Source organism: Typopeltis vanoorti, chromosome 7, assembly GCF_054136105.1.
Source record: "Typopeltis vanoorti isolate ZY-2024b chromosome 7, IOZ_Tvanoo_1.0, whole genome shotgun sequence".
Classification (NCBI taxonomy): Eukaryota; Metazoa; Arthropoda; class Arachnida; order Uropygi; family Thelyphonidae; genus Typopeltis; species Typopeltis vanoorti.
In genome coordinates this window covers 49,738,252-49,763,066 of record NC_143555.1, presented here as the reverse complement: position 1 = coordinate 49,763,066, position 24,815 = coordinate 49,738,252, and the positions used below count along the sequence as shown (strand labels likewise).

Genomic DNA, 24,815 nt, shown 5'->3' with positions numbered 1-24,815 from the left:
CTCTGAATGTTTAATTGTGCATCATCCTGATCGGTGTGAACCTTTGTTAAGACTTCCTTATGGAGGTTATCATCTACAGAGGGACTCTGGGATGATTTGGATCCTTTTGTTCGATTATTGTCTTCATTCTCTTTCCTTTGCTCATTCGATTTTTTTCTTCCTATTCCTTTTCATCATTTTCCTTTCATGACTAACAACTTGCTCTGTTTCATTTTCTGCTTCTGGAGTTATGAGTTGCATGATTGCTAATGATTTGCTGGGTCTTGACATTATTTTCTTGACAGCATGAGTTGCTAGATGAGCTTTGAGAGCTACCGCGAGCTAGTATGATATTTGAGTCATACTCCATTTCCCTTGACGCGTATCTGCTTTGCCTATAACACTTCCTTGCGAAGTGCCTTACCTTGTTACAATTGTAACATCAGGGGAGGGGTTCCCCTCTCTCATTCTTTCTTTGTTCTCAATCTCATTGTATGGCTTATTATGAGAATTGCAAAGTTTTAGTTCTTCCAATAGCTTAATTATTTTTTCCTGCCTTTCAATTATCAACGGTTATTGTTGTCTTTCCACTTCTTGTCTGATAAATTTCTAAGTCTAGAGAGTCTGTTGACTTGGGTTTTGCCTTTGTTCCTTGTCCAACAGGTTCACTGTGAACCAAGTTTTTAGATTGCTTTTTCTTTCTTCCTCGTTTCTTGTGAATCTATCCTCTTGCATATCAACTTTAATCCTATTTTTGGTATTACCAGCTGTGACATTTGTCTGCCACAAGGTGTGCACTCGAAGGGATGAATATCTCCAATTCTCTCTCTCTCTGACTAAATGGTAGCACTCCTCCAAGCCCTTTATCCTCTTCTTAAATGCCACCTCCCTTAACTCATCTCTCGACCCTAACCTAAATTGGTGAAAGGCTGCCCAGTGTAAATGTGGCTTTTCGTCCTTAGAGACACTCAGACTACTTACTATCTAGGATCAGCAACCTATTGTAAAATTCTAATACACTTTCCTTGTTCCCTTGCATGTATTTATGAAATTCCATAGGTTTGGGTTCACATTCTTAACCTTGGAATATTCTGCAATTAAGGTAGCCTTGAATTTTGTATATTCCAATGTGTCTCTTAGTATGGGGTAAGAATTTAAAAAATTCTTGGCCTTACCTATCAGTTTGTTTCTGAGAAGTATTAACAATTGAAAGGCAGACCATTTTCCTACCTTTCGTCTACAAACCCAAAATAAGAGTCTATGTCCTCATGACCATCTCCAGAAAATGATGGAATTACAATTTGAGGATTTACAGTCCTGAAGAATTCCTTTTTTTCCATCATACTAGAACTAATTGGGTCACTATTGTTAGCATCTACATTCATTATTCCAAAATTCATATAACAACAATCTGATCCTTTTGCCAAAACTATTTCAATCCACTTTTCTCCGGAATTATTATGTTGATTTTAATACTGTCGACTGTGTCATTGTAAAATTTTATCATTATCTGGCATGTATGTATGGTTTTTTTTATTAGTAACTAATTTCTAATCTTGTTGGGCTGTGCCATTTGTAAAGCTTATGCTATCTACTAAGTTGCGTCATTTTTTCTAAGTTTCTAACTCTCCCTACTTATTTTGTTCTCTAAGCTCTTCTGCCTAAAATCTTGTCCCCCCCCCATCTTTTCTTGCCCTTGCCCTTTGCTCCTACTGCACATAAAGCTGACTCCAAATCTAACTATTACCGCCCATACGATTGCAGTATACTTACTTTCTCATACTCTTCTGCCAGACAAGTTTATTTGATTTATGACTGCACTAGTCAGGCAGAAATAGTAGTCTAAGAATTATAAGAACAGGAACAAAGGTAAGGTCTTAGCCAAAATCTTCATACAGCAATTCGGGACTATACCTAATCAACACAGGTCTGTAATTTATTTAAGATATGCATTGATTGGGAAATGCTTAGATCAAATTGTTGTTCAAACAAAACATTTTATTCTAACTAAACAATTGAGATTACAAAATAGCAGGGAGTAGTAACTGATTCTCCCAGCATATCTAGCTCCAGCAAATATATTATACCATTAAATTATACACATTCTGCGTTCACTCAACCTTGACACAATACTTAGCATTATGCAATGCATACTTGACAATTTGTATAGAATAACTGTTCTTCCCTGCATAACTACCTTCAGGATTTTACCTTACACAAACATAACGTACACTCGAGTAACTCTAACACTATACTGAACACTTTACCAGTGATGCTTATGTAATACATAACACAATTCTTACATATCTATATTCCTAGAAAAACATTAATATCACATGTTTACTCAGAATTCTTTCTATGCATGCACAATCCTCACTCATGAACAAAGCCTCTATCAGGACATCTTGAATCTTTGCCTTTACACAGAACATATTCTTATCTTAGACATTTCTGTACTCCATTGTTTCTTCCTCTGCTGGTGGCTACTTGTTGACCAGGCATCTAGCCTTTTGTGGGGGGGTCACGGTGGGACACATGCTGTCCGCCTCACCTTGGAATTCTTCCCGGACATTTGAAGAGGAATTGCCGTTGACGTAGTTTCGACGATGGGTACCAAGCCTCCAGTTACGTGCTCTGAGTCATCGCCTCTTCTTGTCTCTTCCCATACAGCCGGTATAACGGAACCAAAACACCAGCACCAGTCGTCCTAATAACTGCTCCCTTCTCTTCCCCTTTCAGCCTCTTAAATATGCTCATTGCTCTTTGTTCCCACTTCGGAGTGTCCATGATTACCCGTCAGTGCGGTGATGTCACTCCGGTCTTCTTGCTTGAAAGTCTTTGTTTAAGGCACTCAATTTGTTTGGAAGTTGTTGCAAACCTTTCTGATAAAGTATTCTTTTTGCTAACTCACTGTGTTAATACCACTTAATCCATTTTCTCTAATTTTAAGTACAATATTCAAACAGGAAATATGTAACACATTTCACAAGGTAGTTAATTTATATTCAGACAAAAAAAAAACATACATAATTTTTTCTATATTATTTAGGTTTGAAGCCCCTGTAAAATCGAGCTCGACAAGTTAATTATATTAACTTATCATGCGAGATTTTACTGTGATATGGTCGCTTAAAGAGAATATAAGAAGAAAGGTTAGCAAAACAGGCATTTGGTGCCAAAAACACTAAGAAGACCAAGGTCTAGGTGGATTGATTCAGTCAGAAGTGCTTTTGAAGAACAAAATGTTAGATAGCACAATACAGCAATACCTTACATAGTCCAGGTAATCGGTTCCACCGATATCCCAGACTAATCGAGAAACTAAATACATACAAAAAATTATAATTAGTTCCAAAAAAAAAATGTTCTTCCTGTTTTTCAATAAATAAAATGAGATTAATAAATTCAAATGTCTTTATCAAAAATAATTAAACAAAAAATACATACTTTTTGTAATTCATTTTTTATTCTCTAAAAATTGCAATATCGATGTCTGCACATTTTTCTTCTTTGGTTTTTTTTCTCTTCATACATTTCTTTGTAGTAACGAATTGCATTGTTTATTGTTCGGTGAATTGTAAGGCTACGTTCAATATTGGAATCAACTTCCATAATGTGCTCTGACAAGGTTTCAACTGTTCCAATAATTTTTGATAGTTGTTCAGCTGTTAATTCTCGTGCAGGCACTTCAACACAGTTGTCGTTGTCTAAGTTGTCCTCCCGCTCTTCATAAGCTCATTGTTCATCCATATTAATAAGTGTTTCATTGTCCAGTTTATTAGTGATCGATTCAATGCACTCAATTATGTTGACGGAATCCAACTCTTTGAAACCAAGTTGCTGTCCAATTTCCACTATGTTATTAGTGACTTCAGCAAAATGAGTTTCAAAACCAATAAAATCATTTGTGCAATGTGCTATGATATGTTTCCATATTGTTCTCATATTGCTTGTCGTTAATTCGTGCCATGCTTCGCCTATGTTGTGGCCCTTCCAAAATTCCATTAAAGTAGGCGCATTTTCTCCTGTTGTAGCTTTTATGGCTTACGAAAAAGTGGGCCGCAAATAATAGGCCTTAAATGTCGCAATGACACTGTGATCCATTGGTTTGATCACCGATGTTGTATTTGGCGGAAGAAAAGTTATTTGTACATTTTCATTTAAATCACAAAGACCAGTCAGATGATCAGGGGCATTATCTAAGATCAATAAAATCTTAAAATCTAATCCTTTTTCTCTGCAATAACGTTCTGTTGTAGGGCAAAAATAGTTGGCGAACCAATCTTCAAATAAAACTCTTGTGACCCATGCTTTCTTATTTTAACATCATAACATTGGGAGATTATTTTTTGATACAATTTTAAGAGCTCTAGGATTTTCTGCACGGTACACAAGCATCGGTTTTAATTTGAAATCCCCTGCTGCATTTCCACCTAATAACAGTGTGAGACGGTCTTTCAAAATTTTATATCCAGGGCATGACTTTTCATTGGCTGCTATAAAAGTGCATGATAGCAACTTTTTCCAGAATAATCCCGTTTCATCAACGTTAAATATTTGTTCATCTTTGTAGCCACCTTTTTGTATGCTTTCACTCAATTCCTTCGGATATCTTAAAGCAGCCTCTTTATCTGCACTGGCAGATTCACCAACAATACGAACGTTGTGAATACCAGTTCTTGCTTAAAATGAAAAAACCACCCACGACTTGCCGTAAAATTTTCACTAGTTCCCTCACCTTCGTTTTCTATATCATCAATAGTCTTCAAGCCATTGTAAAGACTTAATGCTTTGGCTTGAATTTCCATTTGACTAAGCGGAACTCGCTTTTGAGTTAAGTCTTCGATCCATATGGATAATAGTAGCTCCATATTTACCATTCGAGTGCTTCTGGTTTTTGGCACTATTTTTGATAAATTAGAAGCCGTAGCCATACCTTGCGATTTGTATTGATCTTTTTTTTCTTCTTTTTTTTTTTTTGATAATTTTTCGAGGGTCCGCGTGGTTAGCCTAGTGGCTATGCGCTTCGCAACCATATGCCTGGGGAAGGAGTGTACTAGGTTCGATTCCCGTCGGTGACGTGAGGAGCTGAAGGATCTTCCTCAGCCATAGCCAAGTTAGCCAGTCTTGGGCGTGGACAGCAGGGTTTTTTCCCTAGTTTATTCTGGGGTTTTTCATCCCGCAAAGCAGGCAAACTGCCCTTGAGAACTCAACACTACAGGCCATAGGATACACCGGGGCATAAGGCTGACCACCTTATCCTGTAAACAGCGTGAGGTCCGATGATCAATGGACCCTCGACACCGCAAGGTAAAAGAGGGTATAAGGAAGATGATGATGATTTTTCGAACTGATGACTCGTCCATTCCCTTTTCACTGCCTATTTTAGCAAAGGATGCACCTTCTTCATGAAGCTTGATTATATTGAGCTTTTGTTCTAAAGTGAGTCATTTATGTTTCTTGGTGACAGAATCACTTTCATGTTTTCTTTTTGCACTCATTATGTAGTTTTTTTAAATGGGATTAAAATTTAATTATCACAAATCAACTTTACTACAGATTTGCACATCGAAAACTGATAGACATAGAAGTTAATTCAATATTAAAGTTCACAAACGTCCACTGCTTGCTCGTATACTATACATAGCTTACACATTAAGACGTTGAAAATAACGCCGTGTTTATATTCTCGGCGAGTTTAGGTACATACATATACAACGCGGATATACAATTGAAATATCGTATTGCATAACTTTAAAACCACACAAAAAGAGACTTGACTGTGTAAAGGGAAAAAAAAACGAACATTTATGTATAAAAAAAATAATTTTGTATACTAATTTTTTAGGATTTAAAACCAGACTATAGTGAATCCAGACTGATCAAAGCTGGACTATGCAAGGTATTGCTGTATTGGAGTGCTGACAAGTAATGGACTAATTTCGGTGAAAATTGTATTGATGATTAACAATAATGTCAACAACGATGTAGTGCTGTCATAGTAGCCTGAACATGCCTTGAGGGTACACATCAGGAAATTGAGGATGAAAATTCAGTTTTATTCACCGTTGCATAGAGAACAACTGACTGCTTTCTTCAAGTCATATAGAATTCAGTTTTCTGGATTATGGAGTGTAGCCACTGCCAAGTTTTTATATCTCCATATTTAAGAATTTCTGATGTATTATAGATGTGTGAAGCCATCAAAACTTGAAATGTGAATAGAGTAAATGATTTTCAACCAGAAATCCTCAAATCTACGTAGAGATGCGAAAGTTTTATAGTGACTATACTGCATAATTTAGAGGGCTTAGTCAACGAGTTCCCATCTGTAAAAAAAAAAGGGGGGGGGGGAATAGTGTAAGAATTGTGGAGTAATTTTGAGTGTTTCTGGTAAAATTTAGTCAAGCATATGTGAAGAAAGGGAAAGTTAGAGATGAACTAGCTAGGTTTCAGGGCAAATAGTGGCTGTCAGGATCAGATTTTCACTTTAAAACAAATATTGAGAATTCAAGGGAATATAATAAAGATCTGTATTTTAAGTTTTTTTATAGATCTGGAAAAGCATATGTCACTGTTTCCAGAGGACAAGTGTTTTAAAACACTGTAATTATATGATGTAAATGGGACATTATATCAAACAATATGTACGTCAACAGTTAGAATTGAATGAGATATAGTAAGATTGTTTAATGTTAAATCAGTTGTGAGGCATGGGTGCACATGTATAGATCACATTATGAATGAAAGTGACATTAAAGCTGATAGCAAAATTTGAAATGTTAATCTCAGGTTTTTACTTTTTAACTGTTGTAATAAATTGGGTAAGAAAATCGTCAATAAAGATACTCAGAATATTGATAACATCAACTGCATCCTAAATGTTTCACTTGTTACAACAAGTGAAACATTTCTGCATGAGGTTATTTGGGAATAACCTGAGATTGTTTACATTCGTGAATGTGTGAGCAAATCTAATCTAATTTGATATGGTTCCTTAAACAAAATGGGAATGAAACTGTTAGCAAAACATGGTTTTCCAGGATGTTTGAGGGTGAAAAAAAAAAGACAGAGGAACACTCAGATTGAGGTGAATTAATACAGTAAGAAGTGCCTTAGATGATTGATAAGACCTTATTGGAGTTCTGACATAACAGAATAATTTGGAGGGAAATTGTTCATAGACAGTTAGCAATGATGTCGATTTTCATGTGCTATCATAAGGAATTTAATGATGATGAAAACAAGCACCAAATTTGAAATACTTAAAAAGTTGAAGAAAACATCGATGAATTCAACCAGAGAAACATATGATTGTCTACAGAAAAATGAGAACTTTTTGGAGAACTGAAGAAATCAGAGACACTTTCCTGGAAAAGAAGTAGTATCACAACTCACTTTACAGGAAGTCAATGTGTGTGTGTTCTTAAAAATTTTTGAGAAAAATGTATAAAAGTAGTCTGTAAAACTTTAAAAAAAAGAAATTCATAGGCAGAATTTGAATATATGTATTTATGAATTTAAATATCACGAGGGAGATAAAATGTTCTGGAGACCATTGACAAAGTTTAGAAATGGAGGAAAGAGTACTCTAAAAGGAATTGGAGAAATAATAGAGGTTATATGAAAATTAGTGACAGAACATTATAGAAATATCCAGAGAGAGAATATTCTCATAAGTAATTCTGTATTGGAGGTGGAGAGAGAGAGAAAGAAAAGAAGTGAAAAGACAGCTGTTATAAAAATGAAATGACAAAATGTAGTATTTTTAAGTGTATTGCAAAAATATAAAATGGTTTAAACATAATAAAATTCACATAAAAAAGGAAATTGCCATGAAATTTGTTTGTAATAATTGTTAATGGCATAGGACATGAGGTATTATTGGCTCTAAGAAACAACTGTCATGGGGCTTCAAATATTTTGTGTTGATTCAGCAGTCAGCCAAATATCTCACTGATCAGTGTGTGTCATCCTTGTCAAGTATCACTGTCACCTATAACACATTCGCAGTACACAAGTTAGCTGCTTCAAACACTGGTAGTTACACGAGTTAAAAATTAGCCATAGATGGGAGATAAATTTCATCACCTGATGTGAGACCACTATACTACTTATTGAGGCCTGAAGGTGCATGGAAAAATTCCATGTTTGGCATCTAGAGCAGGGTTTCTGAATTATGTAAAAAATAATAAAATTGTAATCAGTCATAAAATTTAGCTCACCCATGGTATTAAGATTATAGTTGTAACACAAAAAGCTTATATATTAATATGGTTATCACTTTAAGAGACAGGAAGGAAAACTTATGAGCTTTATCAGTGATACTTGATTATTTATTAATGATCATTTTTACACATTTTCAGTTTTTTTCTGTACCATTGTCTACAAATTTGAGGATGAAAACATAGTCAGAATAGTTCCAAAACAAGCAGAAATAGACAGGGACAGTTGATATGACTCTCCCAAGTTTGAAAACAGTTAAAAAAAAAAAAAAAAAAAAAAAACATTTGGTTTTAGAATCACTATACAAAAATTATAATTGGGGAAAAGCAAAAATCTGCAATAATTCTTCATCAACTTCCCAACATTTTGCATATTCCATCTTTTAGGTTACTGTGTTGAAATTAGTCACTTTGCTTTATGCCTGAATGCTCTCTAAAGATGCATGTGTATCCTATCCTTTTATCGGTCCCCTCCATGTCTGTAAAACATGAAAATAAATATAAGAATGTACATCCCTAAGTGGGGCACCTGTTCGTGGTGGATGGGGGGGACCTCCCAGTGATGGTACTTGCCCTTTCATTCTTCCTCTTTTTCTTTGCTTTTCTTCTCGTATTCTTTGCTCTACTTCTCCTGAGTCTTTTTCCAGACCACAATCACTGGGATCTGACGTGTTTGCCATGCGGTGTGACCTGTGGACATCCGGAAAGGGGGTCCTTGTAGTCTTGCACTACTGTGGCCCATGCTTCGGCAAGACGGGTGGTCGTGAAATGGCCCAGCCAGGATCAATCGGCTAGTGGACTTGCCTGCAACGGTCAACGGTGTTGCAGTAAGTCTCTCACCCCATGGTCTGGGGGGTCAGGATCCTAGACCTACTGCAGTGGCGGTATAGCGTCCAGGGTAGCCCTGGCTTTCCACTCCTGAGCACAGTCTTTGCTTGCCGGCTAGTGGGCGTCCATGTGTGGCTCCGTGGTGGGTGGGGAGCTCTGGCGCCGAATTAAAAATTTCTTAAATATGAATTCTTTATCCTCAAATGTTTTAGGGACCCTAACAAAGTCCCAACCAAGTACTGATAATAGACACAGCATATGGAAACAGAAGTAAGAAACAAAAGATATCGGATACTAACAAAAATGTACCAACCTTTTTAATCATTCATGCAACAGGTGAAAAACCAATTGGGAAAATGGTTTTTCACCTGTTTAGGACTGGCAGGACCTCCCAAAAATGTCAAGAAATTGCGTTCTGGTGATATCCTCGTGGAAACAATGTGCAAACAACATTCCGAGAAACTACTAAGAGCAACGACAATGGGTGGAATACAAATTGCAGTAACACCTCACAGAACACTCGATTCCAGTAAAGGAGTGATATCAGAATGGGGTCTCCTTGAGGTTCCTGATGAGATATGTTCAGAGCTTAAAGATCAAGGAGTGATGGGTGTGAGGCACATCCTGATACGCAGGGATGGTCGCCTGGTCTCAACCAAGAACATCATCCTTACTTTTGATACACCTATGCCTCCAACATCTGTAAAAGCAGGGTATCTCAGCTGTCCTGTTAGAATGTACATCCCTAACCTGCTGAGATGCTTTAAATGTCAAAGATATGGACATGCCCAAACTGCCTGTCGTGGTTCTACTACCTGTGCTCGATGTGGTAGTAAAGAACATGAAAATAAATCTTTCTTTGAAAAAAAAAGCTAAATGTGTCAACTGTCAGGGAGATCATCCAGCATACTCTCATGCATGTCAGAAATGGAAAGATGAAAAAGAGATACAAAAAATAAAAACAGAACAAAACATAACATCAGGATGCAAAAAAAGAAAGCTAGCCACCATTACACCTGTTCTATGATCCTCTTATGCTCAAAAAGTAACAATTAAAAAAGTGCCAACAGCAACTCAAACATGTATGTCTATTCCACCATTTGATAATTTCACCATATCTGAACTTTACGATCGCAAGTGCTTCTCTGTTGAGCACATTAATCACAAGACCTATGGCCTTACTCCAGAGACAACTCCAAAAATGATCCAACTACAAAACTCATCTGTCAAAAAAATTATGGTGGAGACTTCACTCAAAGATATAAACCACCAGACACTCGCACAAAAAAAATTGATACCTCGATATCTACTGAAAGCAAACTAAGCATACCAACTGACCCTAACACATTTGATGTTTTGAACACTCTGCCAGAGGAAAAGATGGACATTGGCCATCCATACCTCCCTAAAACAGTGGATAAATATAAATCTGACAAAGGTAAGCCCTCAACATCTCAAAAACCAGACAAGTCAATAAAATCAAAACAATAGGAAAATTTTTACAATGGAACTGTTATGGGATCTGCCAGAATATTGACGATATCAAGATGTTGCAGAAACACAAACCTTTCTGTTTACAGGAAACTTACTAAGACCCAATGAGGACTGTACCTTTAGGAATTTCACTGTTATACATAAGGATAGAACTGGAGATGGTCCTGCTCATGAAGGAGTAGCTATCCTAGTGGGCAGTCATACTCCTTTCCATCAAGTCCAACTTAAAACTTCTCTGGAAGCAGTAGCGATTCGCTTCTCTGTGGGATTCCTTATTACAGTATGTTCAATTTATTTACCGCCAAATGCTGAGTTAAATGAAATTGATCTTAATAACCTTATCTTGCAACGGCCTGAACCCATACTTTTGATGGGTGACTTTAACGGTCACAATACTCTATGGTGTAGTGCCAACACTAATAGACGTACCACACTTTGAGAAACGCTGCTCTACTGGGTGGGGGTGCTGATCGAGCTTCATTGCTCCTTCTTTATCATGCACTTATATGTTCAAAACTGGATTATGGGTTCCAAGTCTATGGTTCGGCAAGACAGAGTAACCTACGATGGTTGGATTCCATCCATCATCAGGGTATACGGATAGCTTCTGGTGCCTTTCGCACTTCACCCACTTTAAGTCTCTATGTAGAAGCAAATGAACTGGCTCTATCACTTCGACGGAAACAGTTGTCTCTTATTTACGCCCTAAAAATAAAATCTCTCCCAGATCACTCTACATGGAAAAGTATCTTCTCTCTGCATTAGGAATCTCAATATCACACACATCAAACTGCTATACATCCTTTTGGTATGCATATTAAAGAAACATGCAAGCTGTTGACATAAATGTTGACAACATTAGCTACACTAAACATAACAACATTCCTCCATGGCAGGTTTGCGCACCATCCTGCAACCTCTCACTCTGTCAGCTACAGAAATCTTATACCCTATCATCCATTTACCTACAGTTGTTTAATGCACACAGAGCAGCACACGCTGATTTCTTACCCATCTACACTGATGGTTCAAGAACTAACACCTCTGTTGGCTGTGCTGCTGTGTTTCCTGACATTATTATCTCAAATCAGATCCCACCAGACTGCAGTAATTATACAGCAGAGTTACATGCCATTCAGCTTGCACTTATGCATATAAAAGAAAACTGCTACCGAAAGTGTATAATTTATACAGACTCATTGAGCTCTTTACAGGCTATCTCCTCTCCTGTGGATAATCCTCATTCAGTACTTTATGACCTGCTTCACAAAATGAAAATCCTTAATTTCGATGTTCAGTTCTGCTGGATTCCCAGCCACATCGGAATCAAAGGAAATGAGGCTGCAGCTGCTAAATCAGCCCATACCTTCTCCACATACTATTTGACAGTTCCATATACAGACTACAGACAACTTATAAGATCAAAGCTAATTGCTTAGTGGGAGTTAACATGGCAAGAAACATCAACAAACAAATTATATAACAGTAAACCTGAAATTAAACACTGGCATTCTAGTCAATGTACAAAGAGAAGGGAGGAGGTTGTCCTTGCTAGGCTCCGGACAGGTCACAGTCACCCCTTACGCATTTTCATTTACTGAGAGCTGATGATCCTCCCGTATGTGAAAAATGCAACACACATCTCACTATTCATCATATTCTGGTAGATTGTCAAAAATTTACACGAGAGGAATGAAATTTTCACCTATCTAACTAAGCCATATACGCTCAGGGAAATCCTAGCAGACTCAGACAAATTGCACAAGGTTTTTAATTTTTTAGAAAGAATTAATTTGTACAAACACATTTGACCATAAATTTGTTTATATGTAAATACCTTTTTTTTTGCTTAATTTAACTTTTATACATATATATTATTCATTAGGTTAAATCTGGCCAATTATGTATTACCATGGGCCTTGATCTTGTATATTTGTATCACCCTGCTGTAATTTTGTTAATATGTAAATACCATAATGCTAAACTTACATTTTATGCATCAATGCTGTATAATAATTCCTATCTGACTCTAAGTATTAGTATAATAATGTTTGTTGTAATCTTACTAGATGTAGACACTGCTTTCCTTAACTTGTTTTGTATATACAGGGTGTTCGGGATAAATTTGACAGTTTCGTAAGGAAAAAGAAAATCTTCTTTGTATCTATTAAATTTAATGAATTGACAAAAAAACATTACAGGCAGAGTTAATTACAATACTATCAACAAGATTTACTCAAAATAACCACCATTAGCATCGATCACAGCTTCAATTCTGCTTTGGAACCTCGAACAAGCTGATGCTACAGTCTCCCTGGGAAGGGCCGCAAAAACTGTTTTAATTTTATCCATTAACTGGGCTTTTGTATTACTGGAAGTGCGATGGGTGTCTTTTTCAACTGCGCCCCATACAAAATAATCCATGGGGTTAAGGTCTGGGGAGTTTGGAGGCCAAACATTTGGACTGGTGAAGTCGTAGAAATTTTCAGACAACCATTTTTGACTTTTCCCAGAGGTGTGGCAAGGGGCCGAATCCTGCTGCCATACATACGGCCTACCATTGGCTACCCTTGTTATCCAGGGCTTGACTACAGTTAGCAACTCCACGAACAAAGCCCGAATTCCAATGCCAGGGTTCTTCAACACCTGTTCCTGCAGATTTGCGAGGAATTCTGCTGTACGAACGCAATCAGATCGTCTGCTAGGGATCTTTCTTCTTTGCTACATCCTCGTAGTCACCATTGCAAGTCTCTAGTTCATGCCTGATTGTTTTTACTGTATTCAGGGAGCATTGGGCAGCAGTCGTAATATCCTTATTTTGATGGCGGGCACGAATCATCATGATACAAGTTATTCTCTTCCATGATTCAGGTGGGTTCCAGCTATCCATCCTTTCTGACATCTTGTATATGAATGAAGAAGGGTCCAAACTTTTAAATGAAGAGAAGTGTGTGTTAATACATGTAACTTACGGAAAAATATAATTAATTATAAATATGTCAAATTTATCCCGAACACCCTGTACATATATTAACCTATAGTTATCTATTTATGTACTGCTGGAACCTCTGCAGTAATCTTGTTTATATGTAGATACTGCATCACTTAACATACATTTTGTGTATGCATCTTATTTACTACTTTATTTTTTGTTTTTAAATTTTCTGTAAATGCTAATGTTGTAACCTTTAGTATGGCACAGTATGACCTTTGTAGTTTTTGTGCCAAATAAACTATAAACCAAACCAAGCCTTTTATTGGTCATATTTCATTGTGACAAAATTTGTCATAATTTTGTCAATAATAATTGACAAACAGGCTTTTGCAATGCCTGTTTGCCAACTGCCCTAACAGGTGCGATAACTAAGGTTTAAAAAAAAACTATTTATGATATAAAACATGCCATAGAATTGGCATTCTGTGAATACACCTGACAATTAAATGCAATCCCCCTCTGCTGATTTTTCTTATTCATCAGCCAAAAATTCTCACTTATCACAAGTTTTATTGTAGATAAAAGATATCTTAAGTAAATTTTGGATGATTTAATTTTCAATTAAGAAGTTGATTTATTCTGCTAATTCTTCTTATTATTATTATTACGAACGACTCCAAGGAGTCCTTAGCCTCATCGAGGGAGGCCCTAAACATCATGTCCATCACAACTATTCGACATTCGCACAGTATCTATCATACTTTGCCTTGAACTCATTCACTGTCATAGCACCCACAACAGACTCTGGCAGCTTATTCCACTCATTCACCACTCTAAAAGTAAAAAATCCAGCTCTAACACCCTTACTAACCACACTCTTGCCCAGCTTCCATGGATGTCCCCTAGTCCTCCCGCCACCATCAAAAATATCCTCTGAATTAATCCTATAGAAACCCTTCAGCAATTTGAATGTCTCAATCATATCTTCCCTTTTCCGCCTATCAACCAATTTCTGTAACCCACAAATCTTCAACGTGTTTTCATAAGGTTCATTCCACTGACCTGCTATCATCTTGGATTATACTTAAACCAAGTCATGTTCTTTTTGTGTTAACCACCTGCAAATTGCAAATTATTTTTCTACTTTCTGGTCTCGTTGCATGGTTGTTTATTAAGTGTGGTTTAATTTTTTCCTCTGCTGGTTTGTCTAAACAACAGAGATATTACTCTTTTTTTCTTTTTTTTTAATGCTATCCAAAGTTTATAACTTTGGACAGCATTTACACCTTGTCCTTAACCCCTCCCAAAGGTTTTCATGGCTGTCTTCAAGAATGTAAGCTTATTAATGAGGCAAAATTTAGCTCTTGTAACTGAATTGCATATAAGACGGAAAGCTTTAATGTTATTGAAATTAAACCTTTATCATTCTCTTTCAGTGATCCAAGCGCAGAAAGGAATTTCCAGTCTGTTAAACATGGAATAAAGACGAAAAGTGAAATACATCAAGGAGTACACCTTGATTTAGAGAATAAGTATTCTGCTTTACCCCAAGAAAATTGAACTAAGCATAATTGTGTGATTTAGGTAATTTGTTAACTGATAACACAAACTCTCTCCTGATTTCTGCTTCAGGAAACAATAGGATGGAAACCTCTTTTACAGAATAAATCCGGAATTAAATAAAAAGAAGACTTTATTATGTGGATTACTAACTCTCCAGTGACATTGATAACTCATGTGTATTGATTGACCCTGGGAGGGATGGGACTTTGCTATTTTCAGAATGCATTGTAGTACAACACATTTTTACTCTCTACGACAGCATCTTTCTCCATAATGTGGAGGCAGGTGTTTTCTAGATCAAATGGCCTTTCCTAAGCACCACAGAGGATTTATTTATGGATTGGTGGAGAACACTACTTACAGATGCACATTGAGTAAGCTGATGATTGTGTTGTATGTATGCATTATCTTTTATACATTATTTAAATACCTGTTCTTCCTCTACTATTTTAAAAGCCTGTTTGCAATATCTGAAAGTAACTAAAATTGAGTCACTCAAATTCAGATGAGAAAAATGTGTTGAAGTAGATTTCAAAAAGTTGATTTAAGATACAAATAATCATTACTTGTTTATTAGCACAGCATCTTTTAGATAGAATCCTGATCAAAATATTATGAATTAGGCCTAAATAATTCACAGAATAATTGAAAACTGTTTTATTTTATTCAAAAACAAACATATATTCAGTTTATCTTGTATTTTATTATTTTATTTTATAGAAGTTAAACTAAAGATGAGTATATTTATAGAGGGATAATAGATAATGCCGTCCACTATATTGAGGCATTTAAGAATTTGAAATTGGGTGTGTGTGTGTGTGTGTGTGTAAATGAATATGTTGCCATAGAGAATTGCCAGTATTACATTAGAAATCTGGTTTTGTTATGCTAGGATGTATGCATCTCACAGTGGATGGTTTCTTTGTTTCACATATAGTTTAATGATTGAGTATGTTATGATTGTGTGGCATGTGCTCTGAAACAAAGCAAATTAAATTGTGAATTATATAGTTAAGAAGGTTTCAATGAAATGCATAATAAGGTAATTTAAATTTTAATCTTTCCTGTAATTTGAAATATGAATTTCTCATTTGTAGGTACTAATCCAGAACTTTTTTTTTTTCTCTCCTCCAAAGTTACAGTAAGAGTCATGTTGTGTTTTTTTGCACTGGAACTGCTATTTCTTTAATGAATTATAATATTAAGAAAATTAGTAGCATTTTGTATAATAATATTAGAAGATTATTTAACAGATTAAGTATCTTATACAGTGGATAAAATGTAAAGTACTTTTAGATGGAGGTTCTGGTTGTTAAATTCATTTTGCTTTTCAGAAGTATTGGCTGTTTCAGTAATGACCTCATTTGCATTGCATTTGATAAACTGAGAATATTGCTCCTAATAAAAGTTGCTAAAATATTTTATTTAAGTGTGGAAAGGAAGAAAAAGACAGAGCCTGTTTTGCATAGTGAAAAAATGATATATAAATGCCATAATGCAATATGTATTGGTTATAAATCAAAAAAGTAGTGTAAGTTTTTAAAAAAATAATTTGATGTCATGGTACTATGGTGTGTGTGTGTGTGATTGTTGCATGCTGAAATTAAACATATTTTCAGTATATTTTATAGGTATGTAAACATAAGGAGAATTTCTTTATTTTTAGTTTTATAAGGATACTTAAATTTTTATTAAATTAACATATTATACTGACAAGAACTTGTTTTATTTATATTTACTATTTTGTTTACAAATTGATGCATTTCTCAGAAATTTAATTATGAAGTTGTCAGTTCTGTATAACATAATGGTCTTTAAAATTCATTTTTATAAAAAAAAATAAAAAATAAAATCTTTTTTTTCCTTTTTTTTTTTTTTAAATTGCAGCTTTAACTCACTATTTATTATATAGTTATTGCATTTTAACATTAAACAAATCAAAATGTGTCAAGTTATGAATTTTCACATACCTTGGTGTATGAGTGCATTAATCTTGAATAACGTATTTTCTGAATGAAATTTCGGTATATGTTGTTACATTTTCGATTATAGTATTAATTAATACAATAAAAATGAAGAGTATCATAGTGACATTGATAGGAAGAAGAGAGGATTTAAAGTTTAAAAAATGAAGGGGGGAAAAAACAACAGAAAAAAACTCTTCTCTTTAGTTCATAATTTCATACTTAATCTGTTTTCTCAGAATGCAGATGCTATGAATAGGCATAGTTTTGGTTGTTGAAAAAACAGTAACTGCAGATAAAGCAATGTTCATGTATGCTTATGGTAAATAAACATAAGATATTATAGGCAATGTGAATAATACATCATTTTTTAAATAATGATTTTTTTTTTATCCACCACATTTTAGCATCTTGTTATACTAATGCATACATGAAGGAAAAGTTGAAAATTGTTCTTGCTAACTTTTAATCCCGTGACCTAGATTGCATAAATTATAACAGGTACTAAAATAGTTAGTAATGCAGTAATTTACAAACAACTTAAGCAATTTTCAATATCAGTTGTTACCGTTTTATTCATTTTACCAAATGAGCAGCAGTGGTATGCAGTTGCAACTTATTAACATGAACAAAGCTGAAATAATAAAACAAGCTCAAGGGATTGTGTGGCAGGAGTGTTTCTCTACTTGAATATGCTATTGTTTTTCTTCACTAAATGGTATACTGAGAGTTCATGGTAATAAGCTTATGCTGTATAATAGTATAACATGTTATATGATATTACAAAATTGGTGCATGTAACAGGGCTGCTCTGTAAACATTTATTAAAATAAAGTTTGTTTTAATTAATTGCATAGACTTTTAAAAGTCATTTTACCTTTTAGCATAAATTAATGTATAGTTGACTCTCAGTATATCAAATCTATAGGGACCAGAATTGTTTATGGGAGATAGTTTACTATAGTAAATTTCATTAAGAATAGCATTGTGCCTCTGAAACTTTAGTTTGGGTTTTTTAGTAGTTTGTTATTTTAGAGGTTTGCTATAAGTGAGAGTCAACTGCATTTTGTTTGCAGAACATAGTCATCATCAAATTTTTCTGATATGTATCTTCCAAGGTTATATATGATGATATACTATGATGTTACTACATGATTAAGCTTTTAATCATTATGAACTACTTATCAGCTATGTTCCTCCTGATTAGTCTTATCTATCAAGACTATTAAAACCAGATATTACATTTTGGTTATCTGATCATTGCAAAGTGTATTAACTAATCTTAGATCGTGGTCTCACTGTGGATCTTTTTCTTGCTGTTCTTTCATCCGACACCTGTTTTGCTAACCTTTCTACTCATTCTGTTAAGTGAACATACCATCTTAGATTACTATTCAATTATTCATGATTGTTAACATTTCGTTGTGTTCTTAATATCGTTATTTTTTTATATAATTCTGTCATCTGTTCATTTCCCAAATTTTTCTTAAACTCTCATATCTGTAGTCTCTGATCAGGTGCTTTATTTCTAATCTGATTCTCAGATCTATAAGTTAAAACTGGTTTGACCACTATCTTGAATAGTTCTAGTTTGTTTTGCATGAATTTTTCTCTTATTCCATATACATTTATTCAGCTGTCTTGCTGCTATACCAGCTTTGCTGCTTCTATTTTCTGTTTCTAAATTTAATCTTCACTAAAAATTGTGTCTAAACAAGTGAGATATTTCAGTTGTTTCAAATGAACATGTTTTTCTGCAGAAAAGTGGAGCCTACTACAAACATATGCAGGTTCCCACTTTTAAAGATTGAAAATCTAATTGTATATTCTATACATTCTAAGAACAGAATCTTGTGGTTTCCAGGGCGATAGTCTGGCTGGATAACTGTTCAGAATATTTTAGAATTTTAACTTTATCATCTATTTTGTTAAATATATTAACAAAAAGACACTTCAGAAAGTTTTTGAGACTGAATTTTTAGCTTTTCAATTTGGGAATAATGCTTCATTTAACTTAGAATCCTTTTTAAAATGCAAGAATTGAAAAGAAAAAAAAAACAGCAAGAATTATTTTTGTCATATGCTTACACTCATCGAAATCTTTCTCTCCCTTCCCCACATCAGTCATGCACAGAGAACAGATTCTAATAGCATATTAAGAACTGTGTTGGCTAATGTTAAGAATTCTACTTCTTCCTGTTTGAATATGTGTGGTGGCTGTGAAGCCCATGGGAACAACTAACAGAGGAATGACCTCTCAAAGATTTGCATGGAATTGAGAAGGAGCCAGATGGTCCTGTAGCTCACCTTTTGCTTATATTACTATAGGATTAAAAGAGTGAAGAAATGCATTCTAGCCTGTAGGTAGTTATGGTACTGTGTAACTTGATGCAGAGAGGATAATGAGAGTATCCTGGAAGCCTAATGAAGTAAATGAAACCCATATAAAGTCAGAGAGAATACTCAAAAATCTTGGTGCACAAGATTTAATATAGCTACCCACACACTTAGGTAACTATTTATTACTGTTTTCCATTGTTGTACTGAATTTTTTTGGTCTTATTTGATAGTTAAAATTGCACTCATCCTGTGAGTAATTTTTCTCTCTTGCAGATGAGTTGAAAATGAATGTGAGAGAAGACCAAGCATAATTCTCCCATGCAATTCTGTACAAGGAATACAGAGATCAGATCTGAAAGGTATTTCAGAGAGGATTTCTGATAATATTGGATATCAAGTTCCTTAACAGAAATCTGTTATACCCCAAATGTTTTTGTCTGACTCATGAAGGACTTCAAACCTATACTACACGCAGTACCAAGGATAGTTAATAGACAGATCATCCAGAAATCCTGTTCTGGATGATCATGCACTGGTGTTCAAAACCTAAGGATGAATTACATTTTTACCTGTATATGAAAAATTGTTCATGACTACAGGCAAATGTGGACATAAATTTGCCGGCATACTAATAAATCATATTACACAAAATGTGTTATAAATTTCGTACAAATAAAACTGATCAAAAATAACATTTCTGGCAAAAGTTACAAATCTTCCAAGGACAGAGTTAAGGAATTAATCTACAATGTTGACAGAAAGCAGAGAAGTTTCAGTATGAAATCTGTTCGCCCTGAAATGTGATGTAGCACTCGCAACATCATGCTATGCTTAGCAGCAAGTGATTCAGCAAACTCGCCATTTCCTCCTTCAGAGCAAGGATAAGGCCTTCTTTGTTTTCTGGAGGGAGATTTCAAGCAGCAATGCCCCTCCCTGCCTGTTGTGCCAAATGTAATTAAATGGGGTTGAAAACTGGAGAGAATGCTGGCCACTTGATTCAATTAATATTCTCGGTCTCCAAAAGTATTTTCACTGCTTGTGTAGGATATGTTGTCATCCATAAAAATTAATTTTTCGCTTACAGCACCACAGCAATCGAACACGATGTTCAATATTTTCATTACTATATTGTTTACCAATCATAGTCCCTTTTTCCATCACTTGTAGCTTAGTGCATCCATTAAGCACAGTGCCTCCCACACCAGCACTGCTGTATCTATCCATTTCAAGAACATTCTTGTGATGGCAAGTTGTACCGCTTTTGCACCAAATCGAGTGTCTTGAATCAGGGGAGACTAAAATGACTCATTTTTAAAGAGTACATTAGCCTATTGGTCTTAAACATTTTTTATGGATACATCAATGAAAACTTGATGTGCCATGGATAAAGGGATGCAGGCTACAGGCCCTCGGGCATGTAGACCTACTTGTTGCAGTTTGTCAAGATATCCACGCGCCTGTGCTTGAATGGAGACGACTTGCAAGCTGACCTGTGGTGCGTCGATTATGTTTTGCTGTTATGATATAAATCTGTACTGTAGTAGAGCGAGGGCGACCTCTTAGCAAACGTTGGGAACACATTCCATTGGTTTGGAACGCTGCCCAGAGCCTGGATACAATGCTATGTAAGATTCGAAACTCAGAAATTCTGCAGTCTGCTTCAAGCTGTTCAATGTGCTCGTTTTTTACTCGAAATTGCCACAAACCGATTCGCGTGGTTTTGGACACCAGTGTATAAGTATTTTTTTTTTTTTATTACATACGACTAATAAGGCAAGCAAAACTGCATTTCTTCAGTTTTCTCTGTTTTGAGATGGCTCAGGCAGGAAATGCAACTCTATATGAAGATTGGGGCTTTTCTGAATTTTTCTTTGTTTATAAATACCATTTTAGATCAATCATAAAATAAACGTTAACATCGATAAATAATTGAAATTAACTTGAGCCAAAAAATTTAGTTCACGTTGCACATTCCCCTTGATTAGTAATGCCTGTAGACAAGCAGAAATTGCACATTTCTATGATTGCAAAGATCTCGTTTAGAAGAGAAGACTCATAGAAATTAGCTTATGCAGTAATATTAAATGACAAATAGGCCTACAACTGTTGACATGAGTAGTCAGTAGTTTCTTAAATCAAATCTGGCCTAAGTTGATTCTGACAACATTGTAACATATGTGAAACAAACTGAATTTTAATAATGGGTTCACTGCTTGCTGCTGTTACAATTGCAGTTTTGAAACTATGATCCCTGACCTAAGTAATGTATATCATTTGCATAAATTCACTAAGTTTGCTCCCATGTTTTTGTGGGATTCAATAAATTGCATTGGCCAAGCTGGCTGTTCTTCAGGGGGAGAGGTTGTGACATTAGCTAAGTTAAATTAAATCCAGCCTCTCTTAGCATTAAGTGAACATAAGTCAGAATTATGTAGTTAGGTACAAAACTATTAAGATAATATGGGTGGAGTCTGAAACAAGAGTAACTATTTCCTCTGCCACTAATGGGTCACGCAAAAAGTTAATCAAGTTTGAGTGCGGTTAGTAATTGGAAGGGAGTTTCCAGGGAACTGGCCGAAAAAATGCTTACAAAAAAATTCCTCTATTCAGCGACTAGAATTGAACTTAGGTTGCCATTGGGTAACCTAGTGCCATGGAAGCCTATGCTACTGCTGCCGCCATTCATCTACACAGGCTCTCATAGACTAGTTAATTAATATAAGTAAGATAGTAAGAAAGTTCATTAATCAAAAAAAAAAAAACGGCTAACACCTTTTTATTCCCGTATTGGGAGTAGAATGTCAAAATAGTGTGGGTTCTACCGATTTTCTTGAGTTTACGGACGAAAAACCTGTGTTTCCAGGAGAAAAAAACCAGCTTGCCCATGCCAGAGATGGACGAGCTCGGGAACCAGTCGAAAAAAATTTAGTAAAAGCTCCTCTAGTCGGAGACTAGATTTGAACTCGAAGTCTATCTTCGGGCGGTTTAGTGCTGAGGAGTGTAAACACCATTTCCACTGAGCTACACAATGACAAGTTCATTAATGGCGGTTCTCATCGTTTACTTCAAGAGCTGCTTTTATGTTTTTTTCTTCTAGCTCCCGTATTAGTTGATCTTTGGCACCCTCCTGCGAAATGTGCTTTTAATAATGAGGGCCACATATATCTATCTGTTAGGGTTTAGGGCCATCATATGGCAGCACTTGGCTGAAAATTTTGATTCATTGATTGCTTGAGACTGCTATTAGTGATGGCTGTAAGATGGAGACGGCTGAGCTCTTCTGCGTCCCTTCGGGATTAGAAGGTTTTAGAAGATTTATTTTATCTAGTCATGCAAGACAGCATATTTTAAAAATAAAATATGCTTTGTTGCATGATTTTTAGATAAAAGTAGGTTAGCTTCACATAAATTTAAGATAAAAAAAACTGAGGTTTCACTCTGGAAAAGCAGATGAGCTAGTGTCTGCTGCTTAGTATTAGAGAATTGTGAAAATGGATATTAATCTTCACACCTAGTATAATAAATAGCATAATATAATCATTGAATCTACATGCTCTAGGCCTACCTAGATTGGATTTCATAACCATTTTTTTAGAATCCGGTGATTGCATGACAATCGTGTATTCTTTTAGGCAAAAGAACAGCTACTATTTCAACTCCCTAAACTTCTTCCCTTCCAAGAAAACACAGTTTCTTGGAAGGGAGGATTTGTGTGGTTTGTGTTTTATGTGATTTATTCAAATTGTATGGGTTTAGGATAAGCTTATGCGATGCAGGTTTTAAACCTACAGTTTCTTGGAAAAGAGGAATCCTGCTTCCTCGAGAACCAGTCCAAGACATTCTGCTGCCAACTAAATCTTGGTTGTAGTGGTCTTTTTATCGGCTATATATATATACATATATATTATTGAAATTAGGATTTACTCGGGATGTATATACAGGGTGTTCGGGATAAATTTGACATATTTATAATTAATTATATTTTTCCGTAAGTTACATGTATTAACACACACTTCTCTTCATTTAAAAGTTTGGACCCTTCTTCATTCATATACAAGATGTCAGAAAGGATGGATAGCTGGAACCCACCTGAATCATGGAAGAGAATAACTTGTATCATGATGATTCGTGCCCGCCATCAAAATAAGGATATTACGACTGCTGCCCAATGCTCCCTGAATACAGTAAAAACAATCAGGCATGAACTAGAGACTTGCAATGGTGACTACGAGGATGTAGCAAGAAGAAAGATCCCTAGCAGACGATCTGATTGCGTTCGTACAGCAGAATTCCTCGCAAATCTGCAGGAACAGGTGTTGAAGAACCCTGGCATTGGAATTCGGGCTTTGTTCGTGGAGTTGCTAACTGTAGTCAAGCCCTGGATAACAAGGGTAGCCAATGGTAGGCCGTATGTATGGCAGCAGGATTCGGCCCCTTGCCACACCTCTGGGAAAAGTCAAAAATGGTTGTCTGAAAATTTCTACGACTTCACCAGTCCAAATGTTTGGCCTCCAAACTCCCCAGACCTTAACCCCATGGATTATTTTGTATGGGGCGCAGTTGAAAAAGACACCCATCGCACTTCCAGTAATACAAAAGCCCAGTTAATGGATAAAATTAAAACAGTTTTTGCGGCCCTTCCCAGGGAGACTGTAGCATCAGCTTGTTCGAGGTTCCGAAGCAGAATTGAAGCTGTGATCGATGCTAATGGTGGTTATTTTGAGTAAATCTTGTTGATAGTATTGTAATTAACTCTGCCTGTAATGTTTTTTTGTCAATTCATTAAATTTAATAGATACAAAGAAGATTTTCTTTTTCCTTACGAAACTGTCAAATTTATCCCGAACACCCTGTATTTATAAAATTAATTTGACTGACTAGAACCCGAGAAAGTATAACAAAAACCTTTAATAAATCACGACTCGTTTCATCGGTGTTCCGACTTCTGCGTCGACCAAAACACAACCAACTGCATTGTCCTGGTGTTTATAAAGTTTCGTGCGACTGTGGTCGACCTTATTTTGGCCAGACAGATAAATCTGTTTCACTTCGTCTTGAGGAACATAGACGTGACATCTCTTATATTACAGTAGCACACGAGCGAGCGTCCTTTCCAGTCATGTTCTCTTCTCGGCAAACTCTAACCTTGAAGAACGGCCACACCAAGTTGATATATATAATTTATATATATACAAGAATGAATTTAAAAGAAGAATTATCGAATCAAAAGAAATAATTCTGGACCCTTCACACTTGAACAACAATCTAAGCTACAATTTGCCTGATTCCCATAGCGCAGTAATCCAGTACTGGCGCTCTAAAATTAGCTGTCGCACACATTCAACTCATGCCAACGATAGCACGCGGTCACCTATTCAAATATGACTGTCACTATTCTACTTCTTTTTATTAAGATGGAAAGTCCATGTTTTTTACCTTGTTATTTTTATAAGCCATATGTTTTTTCTTTCTCACCTGAAGAAGTCG

General features: G+C 35.6%; 1 protein-coding gene across 1 annotated transcript in view; it reads left to right on the top strand.

Moving 5' to 3' along the window:
- The window catches only part of LOC150104663 (protein CDV3 homolog), an 83,705-nt gene extending 65,868 nt beyond the window's left edge, over positions 1 to 17,837 (top strand). Inside the window, exon 5 of the mRNA XM_090395860.1 lies at positions 14,898 to 17,837. Coding sequence (XP_090251986.1) covers positions 14,898 to 15,021 — 124 coding nt within the window. The 3' untranslated portion in view covers positions 15,022 to 17,837. The remainder of the gene's footprint in view (positions 1 to 14,897) is intronic.
- Positions 17,838 to 24,815: the final 6,978 nt, after the last annotated feature.